Source organism: Poecilia formosa, unplaced genomic scaffold (genome assembly GCF_000485575.1).
Source record: "Poecilia formosa unplaced genomic scaffold, Poecilia_formosa-5.1.2 Scaffold548, whole genome shotgun sequence".
Taxonomy (NCBI): Eukaryota; Metazoa; Chordata; class Actinopteri; order Cyprinodontiformes; family Poeciliidae; genus Poecilia; species Poecilia formosa.
Window position 1 is genome coordinate 17165 of NW_006800487.1, and position 25547 is coordinate 42711.

Sequence of the window (25547 nt, forward strand, 5' to 3'; positions counted from 1 at the left end):
ATAGCTTCTGTAGGAGCCATTTATTCTTTCTTGGGTTTATCGCCACCAGGGGGCGCATTTAATTTTGAGTTCTGAGTGTCTGATGGGGGGGATGTGTTATTTAGGGTAATCTCAGATAACTTTTTGTATCCTTCTCCTAAATAACTGTGTTGAACAATCTTTGTTTTCAGATCATTTGAGAGTTGTTTTGAAGTGCCCAGGATGCCTCTCTTCAGAGGAGATTCAAATAGGAGAACATCTTGCAATAGGCCACCTTAAATACCTTTTCTCATGATTGGATATACCTGGCTATGAAGTTCAAAGCTTATTGAGGTTACCAAACCAATTTTGTGTTTTAGTGTTTTGTGTTTTTAGTAAGTAGTTGAGGGTATTCAAATCAATAAAATGATACGGGTGCCCATATTTTTGCACCTGTCAAATTTTGTGTTAATGCGTACTGCACATTTTCTGTTAGTCCAATAAACCTCGTTTCAATACTGAGATGTTACTGTGTCCATCAGTTATTAGATATATCAAACTGAAGTAGCTGTTGCAAACACCCAAATATTTAGAAATAAAAATGATTAGGATTAATAGTGGTGCCCAAACTTTTTCATATGACTGTACTTTCACCCCTGGTATCAATGACTGATTTTATTGTATAAATAGAGAAAACAAACCTCAGTTTATTCACTTTACTGACTGAACTCTTCAGGATCTCAAGCAGAGGCTTCATTTCACAGTCTTCATATCTCAGTTCGATCTCACTTATTTCCAGTTCAGTCAGATGTGGGTTGGACTTCAGAGCTGAAGCCACAACTTCACATTCAGACTGATAGAGCCTACAGCCACCAAGTCTGTGATGAGAGAAGAAATAAATTCAGTTTTAATGAAATCAATCTGGATATTAAACAGATAAAATATAACAGTGATGTCATCATGATGTCATCATCTGATCAACATCTGATCTTCAGTTTACTGAGTTTGACCCGACAAAGAGTCTGTGCAGTTCCTGACTAAAGCCCAGGTTCTGGTCCAGGCTTCATGTCCTCAGACCTTCAGCTCAGTCAGATGTTGAAGATCTTCTATCATCTGTGAAGGAAAGTTCAGTTTCTCTGCAGCATCAGAGCCTCAAAGGAGCTGCAGCAGCTGATGAAGAGGCTGACTGAGCTGGATGAAGGAAACGACAGCGAATACAGCATTCATGTTTTTTTTTTCATCCGGACAGCTTCCCGCGCCCCCCTACCCTCCGTGCAATGGCACGGCGCCCCCTCCTAGGGGGCGCGCCCCACAGTTTGGAAACCTCTGCTGTAGTGTATGGTGTGTTATGGTAGATCGCCGTGGCCGCTCCAATCTACATCAGAGCTACAAAAAATTAAGGAAATTCATCCAGTGGAGAGACTGACTGTCATTAAGACTTGATGCTGATAAATAAATATATTGGAAGAAATGAAACATCCACATGAACTTGGTGCCAAATGTATGATCAATGTAATTACCTCTTTTTATTATGACTGTACTCACATTGGGTTTTACTCTTTTTAAAAATTATCTAATTGCCCTTGTCCAACTTGATGCTCTGCAGATTTTTAGTGTGAATCTGAAGGTTCAGTGTATTTATATTTCTAAAACTGCACAAAAAATATATAAATATAAATATATAAATATTATATTTTACTTACAACAAAATATAAAGTAAATAAAATAAATAGTCCAAAGGATGAAGGAAGTAGTCAAAGGCCAAAAACATCCAGAATCAACTTGAAGAAAGAAGAAGAAACAGGAGGACAATAGTGCTGAATCAGCATTCACACAATCAAAACATCTGGACTCACCGAGCCTTTCTGCAGTTCCTCACAGCTGGAACCAGTCTCAGTCGTCCACCTGCTGATGTGTTGTACTTCTCCAGGTCCAACTCATCCAGAACCTCTGACATCTGCAGCATGAAGGCCAGAGCTAAACAGTCAGTCACTGAGAGCTGTTTCCCTGAATCCAGCAGCCGTTGGATCTCCTGATAAAATGAGATGTCGTTCATCTCCACCAGACAGTAGAAGATGTTGATGCTTCTGTCAGCAGAGATTTTATCAGTGTTCATCTCCTTCAGGTTGGTGATGATTCTCTGGATGGTTTCTGGACAGTTCTCTGTCTGACCCAGCAGATCCTCCAAGAGTCTCTGGTTGGACTCCACAGTGAGACCATGAAGGAAGCGAACAAACAGGTCCAGGTGGCCATTTTTACTGCTGAGGGATTTCTCCATGACTTTCTTCATGAACTCATCTAGAGATGTTTCATTGTATTTTTCTCCCAGGAATGTCTTGATCACCTCTGACCTCCTGCTGGTGAAGCAGTGGAGCATGTAGACGGCAGCCAGAAACTCCTGGATGCTCAGATGAACAAAGCAGTAGACTGATTTCTGGAAGATCACACTCTCTCTTTTGAAGATTTCTGTACAAACTCCTGAGTACACTGAGGCCTCTGTGACATCCAGACCACACTGCTCCAGGTCTTCTTGGTAGAACATGATGTTTCCTTTCTCCAGATGTTCAAACGCCAGCCTCCCCAGCTTTAGAAGAACTACCCTGTCAGCCTCCATCAGCTCCTGTGGGCTTGTCTCATGTCCTCCATGGTACTTGTTGTTCTTCCTCTTTGTCTGGACCAGCAGGAAGTGTGAGTACATGTCAGTCATGGACTTGGGCAGCTCTCTTCTCTGCTCTGAGGTCAACATGTTCTCCAGAACTGTAGCAGTGATCCAGCAGAAGACTGGGATTCCACACATGATGTGGAGGCTCCTGCAGGTCTTGATGTGGGAGATGATTCTGCTGGACAGCTTTTCATCACTGAACCTCCTACTGAAGTACTCCTCCTTCTGGGCGTCTGTGAAGCCTCGTATTTCTGTTACCCTGGAAACCCATGAAGGAGGGATCTGATTGGCTGCTGCAGGTCTGGTAGTTATCCAGATGAGAGCCGAGGGAAGCAGGTTCCCCTTGATGAGGTTTGTCAGCAGAATGTCAACTGATGACTTCTGTGTGACGTCAGAAACCAGTGGACTGTTGTTGAAGTCCAGTGAAAGTCTGTTTTCATCCAGGCCATCAAAGATGAAGAGCAGTTTGCATTTAGTCATCTGCTCTGCTGGGAGCTTCTGGAGTGTTGGATGGAAAACATGGAGCAGCGAGAGAAGACTGTGCTGCTCATCTCTGATCAAGTTCAGCTCCCTGAATGAAAGCAGAACCACCACACTGACATTTTGGTTCTCCAAGCCCTCGGCCCAATCCAGAGTGAACTTCTGCACTGAGAAGGTTTTTCCAACACCAGCGATGCCATTGGTCAGAACCACTCTGATGGTTCTATGTTCGTCAGGGGAGGATTTAAAGATGTCATGGCATCTAATTGCAGAGTCATGGAGCTTCTGGATCTTGGAAGCTCTCTCCAGCTGCTTCACCTCATGCTGGGTGTTAACCTCTTCACTCTGTCCCTCTGTGATGTAGAGGTTAGTGTAGATTCTGTTAAGGAGGGTTCTACTTCCTGTTTCATCACTTCCTTCAGTCACACTTTCACATCTAGACCTCAGACGGATCTTATGTTCCTGAAGGACCTTCTGCAGACCAACATCTGCTAAAACATACAAGAAAAGAAGTAAAACCATTTTTGCTTTGGTGATTTCGTTGGAACAAACCATATGGAACATTGGAGTTGTTATCATTGCAAGTTTTCCAACTTTACAGGATATGATGCAAAATAATTAGCTCCATCCTGAGAAACACAACATTATTCTGTTATCAGACATTAAATGCAGCAAGTTTGTCATTTTCCAGATTGGACACTGCAATCTGAAAACAACTTAAGCTTCATTTGGGTTTTTCAGCTATAATTTCAAAGCAGAACCTTACAGGTCTGGTGTAAAAACCAATAAAATAGAGCAAGAGTTTTTTTCAGCAAAGTCAGATAAATCAGATGGGCAACTGGACAATTTGCTAACCCATAACTTTTGCCCCTTCTCTTGCATTTCTCATTTCAATATATCCTCTATTTAAGCTATGCTAAATTTAACAATATCAACCAATACCTGATTGGTGCTCTCTTACATTTTTAAACCCAAATAAAACGACAAGACATTGCTGACTCTTGATGATTTTTTAATATTTTTTTCAGAACTGTATTTATATATTTATTGTCTATTTTTCACTTGTCATATAATTTTTATGGCCATTTTTCTGAATAGGCTCAAATTAAATGTTGACCAAGTTAACTAGAGTTACCAACACATACGTTCCATTTACACCAGCTGGGAAAAAAAATAAAATTTAGTTTAAATAATTTATCACAAAAAGACTTTTAAACCTTGAATTTCAAAATCTCAACTAAAGACGTGGATCTGGTTCAACAGGGACGACGGGAGGAAGCTCTGATTGGAGGTGTTCAGTCTCACCTGGAGCAGAGCTGCTCCTCTCCCTCCATCCAGGAAGATCTTTCCTCCATCCATCCATCTGTCGTCTATCACTTCTTATCTCTACAGGGTCATGGAGGGACTGGTGCCGATGTTCAGCAGGAATCAGGTGAGAGCTGGGATTCACCCTATACAAGTAAAGACATTTCTTCATCAGTGTAATATTTCACTAACAACATGCTGGAGTTGAACATGTTCATGAAGATCCACCACAAACTAAGGACCAGAAACTGGGTCAGAACTCAAATAAGGACACACCCAGTCTATTTCCTTTCCCTAAATGGACACCTGTCCCAGATTAAATGTGCCCTTTAGTCTGCAGTTAAAAACACCTGCAGTCATAACACCTTGGAAGGCTGCACGATGAAGTGGAGTGGCAAAAACCATGGCTCCAACAAGAGAAATGTCCCTTGTAACAAAAGAGAGGATTGTGAAACTTCTTGAAGAAGATAACCCTTCATGCATGGTTGCTAAAGATGTGGGCTGTTCACAGTCAGCTGTATCCAAGATATGGACCAAATATAAACAGCGTGGAATGGTTGTTAAAACCAAGTGTACTAGTAGACCAAGAAAGACATCAAAGTGTCAAGATAAACAACTTAAGGCCATTTGTCTTGAAAACCGAAAAATTACAACTAAACAGATGAAGCATAAATCGGAGGAAGCTGGAGTCGATGTATGTGACCGAACCGTAAAAAATCGCCTAAAGGATATGGGATTTCAATACAGGAAAGCTAAACGAAAACCAGCATTGACACCTAAACATAAAAGAACAAGACTGCAAAGGGCTAAGGAGAGGCAATCATGGACTGTGGATGACTGGATGAAAGTTATCTTCAGTGATTAGTCAATAATCTGCATTGGACAAGGTGATGATGCTGGAACTTTTGTTTGGTGCCGTTCCAGTGAGATTTATGAAGAGGCCTGCCTGAAGAAAACAACCAAATTTCCACAGTCCTTGATGATATGGGGTTGCATATAAGGCAAAGGCACTCTAGTTAATTCTTCTATCAATGCACAAGTTTACATTGATATTTTGGACAGTTTTCTCATCCCTTCAATTGAACAGATGTTTGGAGATGATGAAATAATTTTCCAAGATGACAAAAACAGTGAAGGGATTCCTTGGAGAAAGACACATTCAGTTGATGTCATGGCCTGCAAATAGTCCAGATCTCAACCCAATTGAAAACCTGTGGTGGAGATTGAAAAAAATGGTCCACAAGAAGGCTCTGACCTGCAAAGCTGATCTGGCAACTGCTATCAAAGAGAGTTGGCACCAAATTGATGCAGAATACTGTTTGTCACTCATCAAGTCCATGCCTCAGAGACTAAAAGCCAAAGGTGGTGCAACTAAATACTAGTGATGTTTTTTGAATGGTCTTTTGTTTATGTGTTTTTCATGATTCCACACTTTTTTCCTCAGAATTGAGCGATTCCATATTTATTTTCCTGTGCTTGGTCAATAAAAGTATCATTCACTGACTTCCACAATGTTTTCTCTTCATTTCTTTGAGTGTTCCTGAAAGCCAACAAGTTGCACTTTGGAATGACCTTAATATTGTATCATGTTTTTGATCTGAGTTTGTTTTACAGCATGAAATGTTTGAATGAGTGCTCATCCAAGGCTGGTGATTCCATACTTTTTGCCAGGGGTTGTAATCATTATTCTGTCTGAGCCAAAGTGGAAAACTGATCCATCAGAGGCTGAAAGAAACAGAAACTGATTCTGGTTTCTGGATTCTGTTTGAGAGCAAAAACTATTCATGGAGTTGTTTTTTGCAAAAGGATTCTTGGCACCTCTCTGGGTCAAACTGACCCATATCCCTCCCTTCTTTTGTGTGCTGGTTAGAACTGGGCACTATCCATGACTTGGAAAGAATGCTGTTTTGACAGATAAGAACAACAACCCATGAGGAATTGTTTTAGAGGCACTTCTCATATGGAGCAGGTGTTGATATTGAGGTCCCAAAATACACAATCCAATTTAAAGGGGTACCAGGAAGCTTATGTAAATCAAGGGTAGTGATGCTATTTGTCAGTGGTCCCCAAACTATGGCCCACGGGCCGGATCCAGGCCGCCTCCACATTTGGTCCGGCCCCCTGAACAATACCAGAGAGCATTCAGATTTTTTTTTCATATACCGTATTTTCCGGACTATAAGCCGTTTATACGTGGATTTTTTTCTTCAACCACCTCGGGGCTCCTTAGCAGGAAGTGAATTATTGGAAGTCAAAATTGGAAATAAAAAAAGAAAGCGCCCATTAAAACGGAATTAGGTTTTAATAGGGAATTGAAATTTGAGAATGTTGTTGATCAGTTCAATAGCATTGAGGGGAAAAAGATTTTTCATTTTGGTTTTTTTTGTTTTTTTAAATAATACTGGGATCATTATGAGAATTTGAGGTAGATATATTAGGATCCAATAGATGGCAGTAGTGCAACAATAATGGATGCAAGCTGCTGTTGAAATCTAAAGAAGAAGAAGAAAGCACCTATTTTCATTTAGCACATGCTAGTAGCAGACACGAAGGATCAGCACTTTTACTGTTACAGGTACCGTTCGGAAACTACCGTAATCAGTTCAGTTAAATCTAAACTTGGCAACTTTTCTTTTTCATCTGTAATAAATGTAATATTCAATTGATCAATCCTCTTTATTTAGACACAATTATGGTCCATAAACAGACAAAACAAGAACAATACAATTGACCTGTTATTACTCAGACTCTGCTGCTGCTGCATCGTTGTGGAAAACCGGGAGCGGCAGAGATATCTGCGGTTTTTGTGTATGTTTACTGGTTTTAAAAAAAGAAACTTTGGGGTTGTGGTTTATAGTCCGGAAAATACGGACTATAATCCTTCCTGGATGTTTTCTGTGAAGAACCCAGAGAGGGTTATTTAATTGTGTTTTCTGGAAAACAATACATTTTTACATTTAGGCACTCCTGCAATCATCACACTTTTTCTGTTACAAACTGACTCCGGCCCCCCACCAGAGAAGGGAAACGTTATGTGGCCCTCACAGGAAAAAGTTTGGGGACCACTGCTATTGGTCGAAACTTAAAATGCAGCGAGCAGAAAAGGGAGAAGCAAAAATAGACAAAGCAAAATAACTATTTTTCTTGACAAAAATGCATGTTTAAGGGAAATAAAAAGAAGAAAATATGTACATTACTTGACGGAAACTCATGTGTAAGAGGAAATGAATATATATATAATTACTTGATGGAAACTCATGTGTAAGGATGGTCCTCCATAGAACTTTGGGTTTGACAGACATGATGAGGGTGACAGAATTTAGTTTATTCCACTTGGTGTCGCTCTTGTTCTATGTTTTATATTAGTAGTCTTTAGCCAGCTAGCATCGTATGGAGAACGTCTCGACGTGTGATGTCATTACCGTTTTTTCTTGTCACAACAGCGCGGTGGATGACAAGCAGCCGGTAGCAGTCGCCTTTCTCTGCGTTTGATTGTGGCATTTGCTAATGGTAGAAAGTACCGGAATGGCGACTGCAAGAAAAAGCAACTGGTACCGGACTGTTCCATCATCCGCCGTGCTATTGTTACAAGCGTAGTGAGCATGAAGTCAGTGTAGCTTAGCCTAGCACCGAATGTCAGCCATGACGAGGAACGACGGCGGGCGGGACTTCCTTCAGAGGTCCCTCACTCTGTGGGGCCGCACTAATATTATACTGTCTTATCACGGTGGGGGCCACGAGAATGAGACCTCTGCTCTACATTATTTCTCCTTTTTATTTTTCCGCACTGCAGCTGCTTTAGTTTCTGAAAATTCAATAAACAACTAAAACTGGAATAAATGCCTTGTTTGTTAGTAGAACGTGGCAATATTTGTCAATATTGCCACATTCCTGCTTAAATAGCAGGAACAATGCTATTTAAATTATCTAATATAAAAAGGAAATTCTTTTAGTCCTCTCTTGCATTTTGACAGAACTGACAGAAACCAAACCGGGTTAGATTTAGAGGTAGAAAACATATTTATCTTATCAAGGCATCAGCAAATTTCCCAGCTTTAATTTTAGTCATATTTTATATAAATAGCATTAGAAATAAGGTGCTACAAACATTGAGACAGATTCATGCACAAAGGATGTAAAGATTTGGAAAACCCAGATTTAAATGACAGTGCACCACCTGAGCCAGTGCTGGGAATCTAACCAAAGTGAACATTCAGTGAATCTTTAAGATCATTCATCCTGCCTGATGCCACACTGAGCTCTGAGTTCTCTGCTATTCAGGAGGCAAAGAGAGAAAAATAGGAGTGGTAAGAAAGATTTTTGATGCTTTGAGTTTCTAACCAAAAAAACTTCTGCTTTAGTTGTACTGCCTGTTAATCGTGTATGAAAAAAAAACGTTTTAAGTTAATTTAGGTTCAAATTAGTTTAAGATATATAAAAACATAATGACTATAGAAGAAGATAAATGTTATGTTGTTGGTTGTTTAAACTTGAATTAAGAAACTCTACATTCAAGGTTTTAGGTTTTAGGTTTTTGTGGAGTTGGACACAGTTTACCCCAATCCAATGAATCAAACACTAGTCAACACTGTTAATAAATATCATGGAGTATAATATGTTCGCATAATGACGCCTCCTCATCTATCCAGGCCTAGAACTGGCCCTGCTCTGCAGAGTCACATCCACCAGTTAGAAACTGGTTTCTTACTCTGGTTCTGGTGGTCCAGGTTCAGTACTGAACTCTGGAGGTTCAGGTTTGGACCAGTCACTCCTCATAGAGGGACAGATGGATCCTAGAGGTTCTGCTCTCCGTCTCAGCTTCTGACCTCTGAAACACAAACATGTTGTTATTCACATCAATCGGTGAGAAACTCAGATAAAAACCAGAGAAGAAGCTCTGAACACAAACTGCTGCAGAGAAGCAGAAGGTTTAAAGCTCCAGAGTGAAACATTCAGACTGATCTGTTGGGTCAAATTCAACATTTTCTCCAGAAATGGTTTTACTGGTCTGGGTCACAGCAGAACCTGCAGGACAACAGGCTCATGTCCCAGTTTGATGGAGCTGATCAAGTCATATTTCTATTAATTATTCCATAAAGTTTTTCTAAAGTGTCCAGTACTAGAACTCCAAAGCCCAGAATGCACTGCACAGCATCTCATTGCTGCCATCTAGTGGTGGAAGGTGGAGAGCAGAGGATCTGGTCCCTGATATCAGAACTAAAGCTGTTCATCTGGCCTGAGGAGCCGATGTGGGTCATTAAAGACCAGAACCCAAGAACCGACCAGGAAGCAGAACCTCAGAACCAGCAGACTAGCCCAGTCCTCTGGAGTCACTTTGACCTTTGAACTTTCTGTTTGGAGCTGCTGAGACTCAGTGGGCATGGCCAGGTCATCAACCTACCTGGATCAACTGGAACCAGTGTTCCCAGTATATAAACTGGACCCAGTGTTCCCAGTATATAAACTGGACCCAGTGTTCCCAGTATATAAACTGGACCCAGTGTTCCCAGTATATAAACTGGAATGTGTTCACTAGACTAACCCTAACCCTACCCTAAAAAAAGTTACATTTTTATTTTTAACTTGAAGATAAACTAGTATCAGATCTATTATATCTCTATAGATTCACATGAAGCAGACTGAAACTGGTTTCCTACTTTCTGTCTGATGGTCCAGGTTCAGTACTGAACTCTGGAGGTTCTGGTTTGGACCAGTCACTCCTCATAGACGGACTGATGGATCCTGGAGGTTCTGATCCGTCCTTCTTTAGATCCAGATCTTCCATCTTCTGGACTTCTGGAGAGAGAAACCAGAACCAGTCAGTCCAGTGATCCAGGTCCAGTAAGTGACCTGTAAAGCAGAAAGCTGGTTCCCATCATGAGTTCAGAGGATCAGAGGAACCTGATTCCAGCACAACCTCAGAAACTAAATGTCTCTTCAAGGCAGATGGATTTTGTCTGGAATTGTGACATTAAACATCCTGGTCTTTCAATCAGAAACAAGAAGCTTCTGACAAAAACAAGAAAACATGAACCAGCAGAAAACACCAAGTACTGGACTGGTTCCAGTCTGACTAAAGAAAAGGGATTTCTTTGTGTCAACATATAATTTCCCTGTGGAAAAGACAGAAATCACCTGTGATTTACCACAAGGATCAATCCTATTTAATATCCGTTCCTGCTAGGTCAGGGTAGAACAAAGTAATCAGATTATTTACCATGACTAAATTATACACAGCTCTACATTATGGTGTCACCAGATGACTCTGAACCCATCCAATCACTGAATAGATGTTTAGAACAGATCAATGTGTGGATGAGACAAAACTTTCTGCAGCTGAACAGAAACAAAACTGAAGTTATTATTTTTGGACCTAAAGAGGAGCGAACTAGAGTCAATAAATGATAAATAAATTAACTCTATTCTGGATTATAACTTTTTACATCACTTTTCTTTATTTTTCTACTATAGTGTTCCATTATTGTTTATCATGTAAAGCTCTTGACACTCCTTTGTTGCTGTAATGACTTTAGCTAATAAACTTGATAACTTTGAGTCATCCACTCCTCCATGATGCTGTTTTCAGCTCTGAACTGGATCCTGTTCCAGAACCACCCAAACTGAGGTCAGATGTAGTGAATGAAGGAGTGAACATTTCCTATGAACATTTCCTCCTGAACAGCGACCTGTTGTCATGTTGGACCGGCTACCCTGTTAGAAAGCAGCGGTTCTGGAACAGTTCAGGTCCAGATCTGGTTGAGAGGAAGATGATCTGCTGAGAGTCAGAACCTCAGAGACCCGATCCTGGAGAAGAACCAGTGAAAACTTCAGGTTGAACATCAGCATCACCAGAGGAGCAGACCAGCAACTGTTACCATGGTAACAGTAACATGACTTCACAGCAGAATCTCAGAGAACACAAACTGGACCAGTTAACCCAGAACCAGCTGCACTTCAGCAGGTCCATTAAAACCTTCAGTTTGAATCTGAGAGGATGAAGCCGCTGCAACGTTCGGACCTCATTTCCTTAAAGCTGAAAACAACTTAATAAAAATTATTTATAAATGTTAAAGCAGGAGCAAAAGGTTCCCAAGCAACAATCCACTATGGCTGCATTGTTTCTGCCAGCAGGTCTGATTAGAAACTTGGATTTTTCTAATAGCAGAAATAATAAGACACAAATGAAGCCTGTTCCTGTTGCTGCACATCCTGAGCCGCTCAATTGTTTTACAATTTGGATTAAAATGAATGTTTCTGCAACTGATGTAAATATTTTATCATGTTAACAAATACTACATCTATCTGCTCCCAAATATAACTTTTTGCGTATTAAATTTATTACAGCAGCGTCACAAAAAAGGTGGAACTTAGTTTATAACGTTAATAAAATTAAGCTGCATTTTATACTGCATGTTATATGCAGTAAAAAGTGATCAGTTAAACTTTGGTTAATCAGTGAATGTTTGATTTAACAAGGAAATAACATGTCCACATATTTACCAGGTTGGTAAGAATGGCTTCTTTCCTTAATAACTGAAATTATTTGAAAACATTTTCTGTTGAATCATTTTACGTTTTTCTGATTTTAGTTTTATCATCTGAAACATTTAAGAATTATATAACAAAGCGTAGAACAAGAGCAGCAACATATCAATAATATCTAACAGTCTCATGACCTCAGACATAAAGAACTACAAACATGTCTACTCTTGTTCTGACTCTGTTCACTGACAACAAGAAGTTTTATGGTTCAGTTGGAATCAAAACCTCCACAGTAACCTTTGTTTTAACAGAGATCAGAGTAACTTTGTTCACCACAGAACCAGAAACAATCATTAGAAACACATTTATTGCTGCTGACACCAAACGATGTAAACAGGAAGTTACTCTGGAACAAAAATCTGTCAGAGAATCAAACAGTTCTGATTCTTTTTCTCTTCAGAGAGAAAAACTCACTGAGCTGCAGTGAAGTTTCAGTAAAAAAGTGATTTTACCTTCAACTCTGAGAGTCTTGATTTAATTCACTCGTTCTTCAGAGCTTCTCTTCTCTTCCTGCTACCTGTGAAACCTGAGCCCCTCCCTTCCTCACTTACAGGAAATCACCTGAGTTTCTCCAACAGCCATGATGCGTTCAAGGACATTCAGTAACATTCACAGACATATCTACATAAACATCATGCTGTTTATCCACAGGGTGATAGAGTGTTGTTCTGGTTATTGCTCTGCAGGAGACAAAGTGTCTGAAGAAATTCTCCAGAAAGATCCGGCTGCTGATGGAAAGAATCGGATCAAATGGGAATAAAGTTGGAAGATTCAACTTTTATTCAGCAGCTGAACCAGAATCTGATGTTTCATCCTGGAAACCAGTTTTTCCTGAAATCTGCTGTAAGAGTTTGTTGGTTCTGTTCAGCAGGAAACCAGAACCCGACCAGAACCACAGCTCCATGAAGCCAGCAGCTTGGTTCTGAAGGAGAACCGGGCCGAGTTCTGGTTCTGGTTCCTCCACAGAGAGAAAACCCAGAGAGAGGAAAACAAGAAGTGAAAACTCACCTGATCCAAACTCTGCTCTGCTGCTACTGAACCGGTTCTGATCCAAACCTGACTAGAGCTGATTCAGGGGGGAGGTTTCTATATTTCTTTATTTAGAAAAACAGAAAGTTTAACTGTTTTATGTTTCTTTAGCTCTTACTGCCCTCTCGTGGTGAAATATCGTAACTGCAGATATTCTTCATATTAAATGTTCAACCAGATGGTTTATCTTTATTTGTTCTAATTTTCATTTTTACTAAGTAAAAAAAAGATTACATTAATGTTAAATCAGAGTCACTACAGGATTTGTATGTGAAAATAAAACTAAATGTATTTCAATAAAAATCCTCCTAAAAGATTAACTGTGTTTAATTTTGAGAAAATATAATTATTATTGCAACACTAAAAATATATTTGTATTATAACACAATGAACTGAGATCAGAGCATTTAGCAAGATGAAAACTAATGGAGTGAAATTAAATGTGAAAATATGATAAAGTTTAAAATATTACTATTGGTAAGATGGCAACTAACTAAAACATTAATTGCAGTTGCAGAGTCTGCAATTAATTTATCACAATTAATCAAAAACCATGTATAACTGAATTATTCTGTAAATAAATGTATCACATTTACATTAACATGATGCTGCTGTTAATGTTATTTAAATACTTTTATCCGTTTTTAATTACTTTCTAATTAAAAATTATATACAGGTGGGAAAAACCTCAGCAGTTTAATTTGATGCTTTCCAATAAAAATTTAAACAATAAAAGTAAAATGTTTTATTTCCAGTGATGTCAGTAACGCGTTACTGACGCCGGACAACTTTTTCAGTAACATGTAATCTAATGCGTTACTATTTCAAATCCATTAGTCAGTCAGTTACTTAAAGAAATCACTTTGCATTACTGTTTTCTTTTGTAATTTTATTTTATTTCCTCTACGTGTCTTGGGGAGTGACCGACGTTTCTATGCGACAGTATCAGTAACAGTATCAAACAATGGATGGAGGAGAGAGATGAGCATTTTGTTGCTGGAAAAACAGAAACTATTTTGAGTTTCTGTCGCCAAGTCCGATTATTAGAAGCGGCTCTGGGCTTGTTTTGTTTCTAAAGTCGCTTGCAAATTTAATGAGTCGCGGGTTGCGCTATTTGGGCTGGTTTTTGAACGTTAAGTTACTCATTTGGGCTTGGAAATAAGCAGAGACTCATAATAAATCCCATAATTTGTCTGTCATCCAGACTCTCATTTCCTGGATGATCCATCCCGCTGTGTCTTTGTTAATGTTAAGTTCATATATTACCTGTGAACGACGTCGAGCCAGGGTCGCAACTACATATTATTCAGGTGGATGCGAACACATAAATCGGACACATTATTAAATTGTCATTTACAAAATCATGCAAAGTTGGCACTTTTAATGGACTTTCAATGCAACTTTTAGAGCAACTTTGTATTAAAAGTGTCATTATTTACCGAATGACACTTCATAACAGTCATAAACATTCATAAAGACTTTTTCATGTTCATGACAAGTGTTATGTCAGTCATATGTACACCCCTTCAAAGTGTTACCAATTCTTTCCACATCTCTCAGTGTAACATTCATGTTCTTTAATGAATTAACATACATTCTTGTCTGATAATTCAGTTATCAGACACAAAGCTCTGTTATTTCAACTGTTATTTTTTGTTTTCTCAGTTGTTTTTCTCTCCAGAGAAGCTCCACCTGCCAGAAAACCACGACGACACAAAACAAGAGATGGACCCCATTTTCTCGTCCAGGATGCTGCAGGTCAATGACTCGATGCAACCTGCTGGGTTTCCTTAGGTAGAAACAGTAACTACACTAAATCATATTTTCAAATGAATATTTATTGATGTTTTCATTGAACAAACAGTGGAGAAAATAGTAAAACTAACAATCCCAATAATAGTATTTTTGGAGGGGTGGGGGCTTTGAGGTTTTAAAATTATTAAAGAAAAACATTGTAAGTCCTATACTAAAAGATTAATTACTATAAATGATAGTACAATAAATCTCCAGCCCTAATTCTCATGTACATCTTTAACTTTGAGGAAAATCTTTTTCCACAAACCTCACAACTAAAAGTGAATTTTAGCATTTCTGCTTAAAAACAACTTTCAGAGTCTTTCAGTTCCTCCTGTGTGGATTCCACAGCCATCACAACCTAAAGGTTTTCACCTTTGTGCATTCTCAGGAGTTTCTTAAAAGACTTTAAAGTAGCTCTTTCCCCACAAACAGATAAGGTTGGTCTTCCATGTGGATCTTCATGTGTCTCTTTAAACTAGACTTCAAGGCGAGTCTTTTTCCACAAATCTCACAACTGAAGGGTCGTTCACCTTTGTGGCTTTTCATGTGTCTCTTTAAACTAGACTTTACATTAAATCTTTTTCCACATTCATCACAAGCAAAGGCTTTTTCATCCTTGTGGATTCTCATGTGTGCCTTTAAATTAGACTTTATGCTAAATTTTAAACCACATTCATCACAACCAAAGGGTTTCTGTCCCGTGTGGACACTCATGTGTACCTTTAAATTTGACTTTAAGTTAAACCTTTTTCCACAGACGTCACAACCAAAAGGTTTCTCACCTCTGTGGATCCTCATGTGTCTCTTTAAACATAGCTGTAAGGAAAATCTTTTTCCACAGTCATCACAACTATAGGGTTTTTCTTGTGTATGGATTCTCATGTGCGTTTTCAAATGCGACTTTATGCTAAATCTTTTCCCACAGACATCACAGCCAAATGGTTTTTCTCCTGTGTGGATTCTCATGTGTCTTTTTAAAGCTGACCTTTGGGAAAATCTTGTTTCACAATCATCACAACGAAACGGTTTTTCTCCTGTGTGAACTCTCATGTGTGTCTTTAAATGTGAGTTTAAGGTAAATCTTTTCCCACAAACATCACAACCGAAGGGTTTCTCTCCTGTGTGGCCTCTCATGTGTCTGTTTAAAGATGCACTTAGGGAAAATCTTTTTCCACAATCCTCACAACAAAATGGTTTCTCTCCTGTGTGAACTCGCGTGTGTTTCTTTAAATCTGAACTTGAATTAAATGTTTTCCCACAGAAATCACAGGATAACGATTTCTCTCCTGTGTGGATTTTTGTGTGATTGTATAAAGATGACTTTAAGGAAAATCTTTTCCCACAAGAATCGCAACCAAATGGTTTTTCATCAAATTCAACTTTTGCACTTTTGCTTAAATGTGATTTTTGATGAAAGCCTTCAGTTTCAGAGTCAGACAATGGTCTAAGCTGAGATTCATGACAGTTCCAATCATCATCATCATTGTCCTCTTCATCATCTTCATCCTCCTCATCATCCTCATCAGTCTCTGAATGGCTCAAAGTTCCTCCAGGTGTATTTATATCTGGGTTCCTGCTGGACTCTGCTGCTCCACAGATCTCCACCTCAATTTCTGCTTTTATCTGGTCGCCTGAGCTGCTGGTTGGAAGATCTCCACTTTCTGTTTGGTGCTGATGAAGCTGAGACATCACTGGTTTCTCTTCATCATCCTCACTATTTACATAAACAATATTTAATGGAAACCTGGAATAATCAGGTTCCTCCTTCACTCTGAGCAGCTCCTCTTCATGTCTGGAGCAGATTTTATTATTTTCCTCCTGGGTGTGGAGAGGATCCACATCAGGACTCTGTTCTTCTGGAGGCTCTTCTTTAACATCTGCAGAAAACGAAACACATGACATGCATTATGAACAACTTTATTCTGACACAGTTACGAAGATGCTAAATATGAAAATTTAATAGCCGTCAACAGTTCCGAAGTTTATCTGCCTTTATTTCTATTAGATACATAGAAATAAAACAAACCATTTGAAGTTCAGACAGAAGAGAACAGATGCACCACACTGTTAGCTGCAGAGGAAACACACACACACACACACCCTTACTGGTGATCGAAGCTGCAGTAGATGGAAACCTGCCATCCGTCTCCTCCTTCACTCTGAGCTGCTCTCCTTCCTGACTCACACAGAGTTCCTCCTCTTCCTCCTTTATCTGGAGGCGCAGCGCCTCCTGCTGGTCCATATCAGTACTCTGGTCTGCAGGAAAAACAGATATTTTGAGCAACTTTTACTTTATGGTTCTCAGGTGGTAAAGACTCAAATTAAAAAAGAAAAAGTAATTCCCTTCCCTTTCCAGGGAAACAGATGGTTCGGGAAGTAGACGTTGCTAATTTGAATGTAGCACTTATTTAGCAACATTATCCATGTTACTGTTAACATTTTCTTCTGCGCATTTTAAAGCATAACATTAGAAAACATTGATGGGAAACTTCAAAATTTGTAACAAACTAATGTAAAAGTTTTTAGATTAGTTTGAGGTGGTTTTGGCTTTAATGAAAACAGTTACCATGAGCTAAAGAGCATAGCAAATGTTTCCACCCACTGCCTTACCAGAGGCACAAAACTCTGGATTTTTTTTTTTATCCGTGTGATAAAATAAGTGCTGTGAACATTGTGGATGTATTAATATATAGTTTATATCAGTTTAAGGTATATGCAAGCTTTTTCAAATCCCAAATGATGCAACATTTAATCCCATGAAAATGAAAACCTCGGCCTTAGTGAGACTGTAGAGATGTTTGCTTCTCCTCCCAGCAGAGGGCGCACATACGATACAAACATGACAAGACTAGAGTTTTCAGAGTGCAGAATAATAATGTGGCTGTTTTTCATTAGTCCTGTCAAGATTCACTAATTTATACATTATTTCATTTTTAGGTTATTTTTCATCTCTTCTGACAAACAACCATAGCTTCACATCAGGGAGCTCAACTGAAGGTTCAGTCAACAGTAGATATTCTCACTGAAAGTACTTTAATCTGTCCTGACACATACAGATTACCTAAAGTAAGCATTGCTTTGATCATTTGATCATTTTTAGTTAATCTGATTGGAAAAAACATTTCTTTTGCATAAACTGTTGTCGTTTATGTAGTGTATTTTACTTTTTAAAATACCAGAATTTGCTAATAACTTTATATTTTCGTCTGATGACATTTGAAATATTTTTTACAATTCTTTTTCTAAATTTTATTGAGCAAAAACACTCCTGAAGTATTGCTACTTTTATTTCAGTACAGTGTTTTGATACTTTAGACCATAAGTTAAGATATCTTGAGATATTATTCTTACTCGTCAACATATTAATAAAGATAAATGAAATTACTTTTCCGGACAGTAAATGTGTAGTTGTGTATAGACAAAATGCATTTTTCCATATCTAGCATGTAATCTCGCAATTTCAGACGAAACCGATTTTATACTAAAAAGGCCTGCCATAATACATCTTCTGTACCGTAATACACCAACTATTAGCGCATCTGAATCCACCTGCGACGTCGCAGCATGTATCTCGGCCTCGGCTCGCTTCACCGCAGTCAGATGAAGCTACTGTCGTTTTAAACCTCTAAATTAGTGAGCAGAAACTCCTGATTATGTTCCTACATCCATCAGCTGGCTACAAACGATCCTAAACTAGATCTATGAAGAAGGAAATGTACCAACCTGATGTGCGCAGCAGGACTCTGGTCTGGAAAACGTCCTCCATCTTGTGGCGTCTCTTCTTCCGCTGCTGGAGCTTCTGCTTCCCTCCAGCTGAGCCTCAAGCCGCAAACGTCCTTCCAGAATTCATCATCAACATCATCATCATCATGATCAGCCGCTGCTGCTTCTCTCTTTCAGCTCCAGCGACGCTCCCGCTGCTGACGAAACGAGAACAATGGAGGAAGAATCCTGAAGGGAGCACGAGGGGGCGGGGCCAGTGAAACAGGAAGTCCGGAACAAAAATTATAGTTCCGTTTTTACTCGTGTTTACAAACATTCCGTTCCAAAAATGATATTTAGTTAAACATTTGAACTAGGCACATGTAGCTATTTACAGGTTAAATAATAGCCACACGAGAAGTAAAATGAATGCCAACAATGATGTGAGAAATAATTTTATCTGCTTTACTTTTCTGTAAATTTGGATTTTTACTGGTAATAACATTTTTGTGGTTAAAAATTTAAGTTACCCATTGCCTGTTGAAATGCATGTAAGACGTCTGGGGCGAGGCGGTGCAGTGCTGTGCCTCACCTCTGGGGGCGCTGTGTCACAGGCAGTTAGTGCATGCTTATTGATATTGATTTAATATCACCAATATAGTTGTTTAAAAAGGAAGAAGTTAAGAATTGGAAGAATATGGTATGTATTTAAATAAGCTCACCTCTGTCTAATCTATTATCCCACTGTTCATTATATTGTGACCGTCAACATGTTTACACATCCTGCTCTCACACCAAACTAATTTTTGTAAATGTAAAGGTGTATATCATAACTAGACACTTTAAAGATGATGTGCACCAAAAATATTTTTGTTTATTTAAACGTACATTACTAGCCTCTTCTTTGGGAGGTTTGTGGCAGTCTTCTTCTCGCCAAGTTGCAACCAAGATATAATCAGCTCTGGTCATGTGATAATTTACTCAAACATGTGATACTGCATAATTATTATCCAAACACTCTAAACTTTCAATGTTTGCTGAACATTAACTGAAAATTTAATCAGGAAGCTTTTTAGAGTCCTTGACAGTGAAAAAAATTTCTTGGTCACTATTGTGACCGGTGGGGTCAAATGGGTTAAGATTAATTTTGAGTGTGGTTCTTGATCTGTTGGACTTTGTTATAGCCAGACAAAGCATACAACAATGTAGTTGTGAGAATAATGGAACCCTTACTGATTTTGATAGAGGTGGCTTAGACATGGACTATATGGGGAAGAGGGGCCATTTTCCACGCCTGATTTTGAATGCATACGATCAGTTCATGGGAAAAGAGGATGATCTCCCCCTTCAACAGTCACGCGGCACTCTGTTACCACCTGCAAAAGTTCATGATGAAGGGACAATTGTCTCTCTGATGTACCCTTTAAAAATAAAGAGGATCCTATTGAGGTTCTGACACAAGATGAGAAACCGCAGGTCCACTAGAAAAACAGCAATATTTTCATAATAGAAACAAAGATGAGAAAGAAATATACAGAGACTGATGTCAATAGATCAATGGACTCATGAGAGGTGTAGACCTAAAGCCCTCAAGGTTCAGTGTCATGGTCAGGTCCAAGAAGTGGTGGTGGCCCATCTCAAAAGCCCACTTGTAAACAGGGTGATGGTAGCCTAGGAGGTTGGAGTTTATCCTGTAACTGGTCGGTCGCCTGCTGGAAGCCCCACTTTGTCTGGGTCAGTCATCGTAACTTTGATCAAGAGGACAACTCACCCACCATGCCAGCTGGTGGTAGTCAGAGGACCTGGTGGTGCCAGTTAATTACACATGTTCTGCATTTGTTGATGTTTCACAGTCTGATGTATTTAATATATGATGTATTTAATATACACACTAATATATTGAATAAATTTTAGTGACATATTTAGTCTTTCTGGTCGGTCATAAAGGTGTATTGAAAACGCCCAGAGTGAAACAGAAAGTCCCGTGTCTGACTGATAGGGGGCAGTGCTGAGCACCATAGATATAACAGGTGTTCTACTCTTTGAAAAGATTGAAAACAAATAGATGAAATACAGTTGGAAACGAACCATTCAAGGCCATTCTCGTCTTCTGCTTCCAGATTTTTAAATATGAAACAAAAACAAGACAGAAATAAGGATTTTGTTTTTAAACTGTGTCATATTTATGGAGAATTTTGGTGGACTTCATATGAAAATAAAGAATTTCAATCAGAGGGAGGTCGGCCACAGAAAACATTTATATTTTAAGAAATCAAATGTCTTTTTCTTTGTCATATCGCTGAACTGCATGGGAAGATTAAAGCACAATTACGTGTCTTAATGAGGTAAGGTCAAAACTGAAATATATGCTTCTGTAATGGATTGAAATGTTCAAATACAATAACACATTATTTCTGATTAATGACAAACATCAATAAAAATGTCATACACAGAGCTGTGGGTCACATCAAAATCCTCAGGAAATCTTATCAAATTGAACAAAAACTAAATCCTCAGTATCACCATTAGAGTTTTATTAGCTCATGCAGTAAAAAAGAACAATTTCAAAGCAAACAATTTTTATTGATACTTTCATTCAACAAACAGTGCAGAAAATAGTAAAACTACCAATACAGACAGTTTTGGAGAGTTTAAAACATTAATTGGGATTTACTATGACAACAATAAATTGTAATTCTTGTAATAAGAAATTGATCACAAAAATATAGAATAAATCCACAACACCAATGTTCACATATTTCTTTAAATTTGACTTTGAGGAAAATACTTTTCCACAAACATCAAACTAAGTGAATTTTAGCATTTCTGTTAAAAAACAACTTTCTATGACTTTCAGAGTCTTTCAGTTCCTCCTGTGTGGATCCCACAGCCATCACAACCTAAAGGTTTTCACCTTTGTGCATTCTCAGGAGTTTCTTAAAANGCTTTCAGAGCCGTTTTCAGTCAGTAAACCAACCAGATTTCCAACAGGTGTTGAGTTGGAGTGGGGTGCTTTGTTGCCATGGTTACGGGCCGTCTCAGAGGGGGGCCTGCTGATTGGTGTGTTCAGTCCATACAGAACCACAATGTAGGTGAGTTTAGCAAAAACTGAAGTGGCTGCAATAAAAGGAGCTTTTAAGATGTTTCAGAACTTTATTTGAGTAACAAACAAAGAATCTTGTCAAGTTACAGATTAAACGTATCTTTTCTAGGGGAAATGTTTCTGGAGAAGTGCTGCTGGTTCTGCCCCCAGAAAGTGGTGAGATGAAATCAGAGAGACTTTGGTGTGAATTTTTAAAACTTTTATTTTGTTACAGATGTTTAAAGTCCAACAGAACCTTCAACTGGGCTTCCTGGTTCCTGAGCAACCTGGTGAGAAAACAAACATTTTCTGTCTTTGTTTTCCAGGCTTCTAAGCAAAGCAGAGCTGAAGTACCATCAAGTCTACTGGAGAGGTTTCCAGTGGGTCTGGTCTGCCAAGAAACTGATATCAGGTTCAATATTGTAGCTGAAATCACATGTATTCAGGTTTGTTAAATGTAAATAAAAGGAAAAGCCTTCCTCTGTTTGTGTGCTGTCTTTTTCTTCATTTGGACCCTTGAGTAAAGTTATCCAGGTTTCAGAGCGACCCAGTTGCAACCAGTGTTGTAGTACTCGAGATCGGTCTTGGTCTCGAGACCATTTTTTGATGGTCTCGGACTCGGGCTCTGAGGACTCGGCATTTTATTTCAAGACCAGTCGAGACCGCAACTGTGAAACTATCACTAAACGTGCAGCATTCTGTCCACTTTATTTGTTAACATCTTTGTTTTCAGTGGATGCAAAACGCACCGATTAAAATCCAACTTGTCTATAAGTCACGTTATTGGCAAGTCAATAACGTAACTTGCCAATTACGTGTTTCTGTTTCTCCTCCCTCACCCCCACCTTTCACTCGCACGCGGTGCTCCAAGACATGCGCAGTAGTTTTCTCTGAGTAGTTGAAGATGTCTAATCGTCAGTAATGAATATCGCTGCATAAATCATAAGAAATCTGATGGCCACCGCTAACTCAGCAGCGCTTCGCTTTCACAGATGGTGGAGACGTCTAACTTCTTTCGTCACTTAGAAAAGTAGCTCAAAGAAGGTAAGCTCCGTTAACGTGATGTTAGCAAAGCTAGCTGTACAGAGACACATGCATTGTGATGAAAAATGTTATCACTCACTGCACTGAATTATTGTGCGGAGATGACTGACTTGTCGCATGTATGGGACAATGCTGTGCCCAAAAGTCTGCAATATATTAATGTGACATTCAGGAACCGTACGATTCATCTGCTCGTCTTTTTACTTATTAGATAGGACTGGAGTGTCGCTGAGAGTCGTTCTATCAGTTTACCATACGTTGTCAGGATAGCATACATGCATTGAGTACCACCCCTGCGCACTAAGAAATCTGACAGTTAGAGGAGTTGTCAGTTCATCATACGCAACACGTTATGACGAAAATAAGTCATTAAATTGTTTTCCATGATAACTATATAGATATACATGCGTTGATGTGGTTTCAAAGTGTATTTAAAGCAGGTCTGGCTGCAGCTGCAGTCAACTACAACACACGCCCCTGTAAAACTCATCAACTTATTTAACCGCTAAGTCAGGATGCCATACAACTGTTAATAAAGTGTATGATGATCTACGTCATGATTCTATGTTGCTAATTAATAAAATTATATGATAATGACGTGTCTGACAGATATAGCCGTGAGTTTGTGCTAAGCGTATGCTGACCTGACAGAACACTCTTCTTTGTTCTTGTAATCCTCTGCGTACACTGCAGTAGCTATCATTATTTTATTTAATTATGTACATTGATATTTTTTAATTAACAAATAAATAAATCGCAAGAACGAAAGAGCACACAGAGCATGCACATTGCTCTTTGATTGTTTTTGTTCAAAGTGGCNTTAAATCTTTTTCCACATTCATCACAAGCAAAGGCTTTTTCATCCTTGTGGATTCTCATGTGTTCCTTTAAATTAGAATTTGTGCTAAATTTTAAACCACATTCATCACAACCAAAGGGTTTCTGTCCTGTGTGTACTCTCATGTGTACGTTTAAATTAGACTTTAAGTTAAACCTTTTACCACAGACATCACAACCAAAAGGTTTCTCTCCTGTGTGGATCCTCATGTGTCTCTTTAGACATACCCCTAAGGAAAATGTTTCTCCACAATCATTACAGCTAAAGAGTTTTTCTTGTGTGTGGATTCTCATGTGTTTTTCCAAATATGAGCTTACGGTAAATCTTTTCCCACAAACATCACAACCAAACGGTTTCTCTTCTGTGTGAACTCTCCTGTGTCTGTTTAAAGATGCACTTAGGGAAAATCTTTTTCCACAATCCTCACAACAAAACGGTTTCTCTCCTGTGTGAACTCTCATGTGCTTCTTTAAATCTGAACTGGAGTTAAATGTTTTTCCACAAAAATCACAGGATTTCTCTCCTGTGTGGATTTTTACGTGATTGTTTAAAGATGACTTTAAGGAAAAACTTTTCCCACAAAAATCACAATCAAAAGGTTCGTCACCAACGGGAATGTTTCCATCTTTGTCTAAATGTGATTTTTGATGACCGTCTTTAGTCACAGAGTCTGACAATTGACTATGCTGTGATTCATGATGGTTCCAATCATCATCATCGTCGTCATCATCGTCATCCTCTTCATCTTCATCCTCATCATCAGTCTCTGAATGGCTCAAAGTTCCTCCAGGTGTATTTATATCTGGGTTCCTGCTGGACTCTGCTGCTCCACAGATCTCAACTTCAATTTCTGCTTTTATCTGGTCGCCTGAGCTGCTGGTTGGAAAATCTCCATTTTCTGTTTGGGGCTGATGAAGCTGAGACATCACTGGTTTCTCTTCATCATCCTCACTATTAACATAAACAATATTTAATGGGAACCTGGAATAATCAGGCTCCTCCTTCACTCTGAGCAGCTTCTCTTCATGACTGGAGCAGATTTTACTATTTTCCTCTTTTACGTCGAAAGGATCCACGTCAGGACTCTGATTTTCTGGAGGCTCTTTTTTAACATCTGCAGAAAACAAACACATGACATGCATTATGAACAACTTTAGAAAAAGTTTGTTTTTAACTGAATGAGGGAGAGAGGAGTACATTTGGATGTAATTGCTGTAATCAAAACATTAATACAAACAAAATACATTTAACAGATGAAGAAGAAATGCTTGAACATGTCTGCATGTGTGACTGATTAACTATTTTAAGCTAAATTAACATCTAACCGAGTTATTCAAAGTGTCTTAGAGCTGATAACATTAAGAATGAGCACACACACGCACGCACACACCCTTACTGCTGATCGAAGCTGCAGTCGATGGAAACCTGCCATCCGTCTCCTCCTTCACTCTGAGCTGCTCTCCTTCCTCACTCACACAGAGTTCCTCCTCTTCCTCCTTTATCTGGAGGTGCAGCGCCTCCTGCTGGTCAACATCAGCCTCTTTTTTAACATCTGTAGGACAAAAACATTTCAGGCCTTACGAACAACTTTGACTTCATGGTCAGGATGATACAAACATGACAGGATGAGTGTTTTCAGAATCCACTAATTTATAAATTAATTATTTTTAATTTAAGCATTATTTTAATAATTCTTATTTGATTAAGTAGTATTATAATGTTTATATATTTTTTATTTTACTCTAAAATATCAGAATTTGCTCAACTTTATATTTTTATCTTATTAAATGCTTTAAAATATTTATTATTATTATTAATTATTATTATTAACTTTTCCATGAGTAAAAACACTTGAACTGCTACTTTACTTTATAAACTTCATCCAAAGATAAAAATATCTCAAACTATTATTGTAACTAGTCAGAGTGTCTTAAATTACTCCAGATAGTCAGTGTACATTTTGACCAGCTCTGTCTGGTCAAAATGTATTTTTAGATATCTAGAATGTAATTACTGATAATCAGAGGAAACCGATTCAATGTTAAAATGGCTCCTCTACCGTAATACACCAACTATTAGCGCATCGGAATCTACCTGCGACGTCGCAG

At 38.7% G+C, this 25547-nt stretch overlaps 1 protein-coding gene and 1 long non-coding RNA gene across 5 annotated transcripts; one reads left to right on the forward strand and one right to left on the reverse strand.

The window, feature by feature from the left end:
• Positions 1 to 453: 453 nt before the first annotated feature.
• On the reverse strand, positions 454 to 13404 carry LOC103129477 (protein NLRC3-like). Of its 4 annotated transcripts, none has more exons than XM_016665122.1 (6): positions 12400 to 12474; positions 10063 to 10201; positions 9114 to 9233; positions 4406 to 4551; positions 1815 to 3588; positions 454 to 836 (listed from the first exon to the last, which is right to left on the reverse strand). In XM_016665122.1, the coding sequence occupies exons 2-6, from the start codon at positions 10188 to 10190 to the stop codon at positions 593 to 595; spliced, it is 2412 nt and encodes an 803-aa protein (XP_016520608.1). In that variant the 5' UTR covers positions 10191 to 10201; positions 12400 to 12474; the 3' UTR covers positions 454 to 592. The 4 variants fall into 4 exon arrangements, with proteins under 4 accessions (XP_016520608.1, XP_007540680.2, XP_016520609.1 ...); XM_007540618.2 differs by having other exon boundaries at positions 1815 to 3591; XM_016665123.1 differs by lacking the exons at positions 10063 to 10201; positions 12400 to 12474 and adding an exon at positions 13400 to 13404 and having other exon boundaries at positions 1815 to 3591; positions 9114 to 9145.
• Positions 869 to 12905, forward strand: LOC107834204 (uncharacterized). The gene is made up of 3 exons (XR_001659986.1): positions 869 to 982; positions 7318 to 7320; positions 12891 to 12905. It is a non-coding gene; the product is annotated as an uncharacterized LOC107834204 (long non-coding RNA).
• Positions 13405 to 25547: the final 12143 nt, after the last annotated feature.

Excerpts from the sequence above, each read along its gene's own strand:
- LOC103129477 (XM_007540618.2), bottom strand. The coding sequence starts at position 10,190 with ATGGAAGATCTGGATCTAAAGAAGGACGGATCAGAACCTCCAGGATCC. Across the intron at positions 4,552-9,113 it reads CCTGGACCACCAGAACCAGA|GGTGAATCCCAGCTCTCACC; the intron begins GTAAGAAACCAG and ends TTACTTGTATAG. Across the intron at positions 3,592-4,405 it reads GAGGAGCAGCTCTGCTCCAG|CAGATGTTGGTCTGCAGAAG; the intron begins GTGAGACTGAAC and ends TGTATGTTTTAG.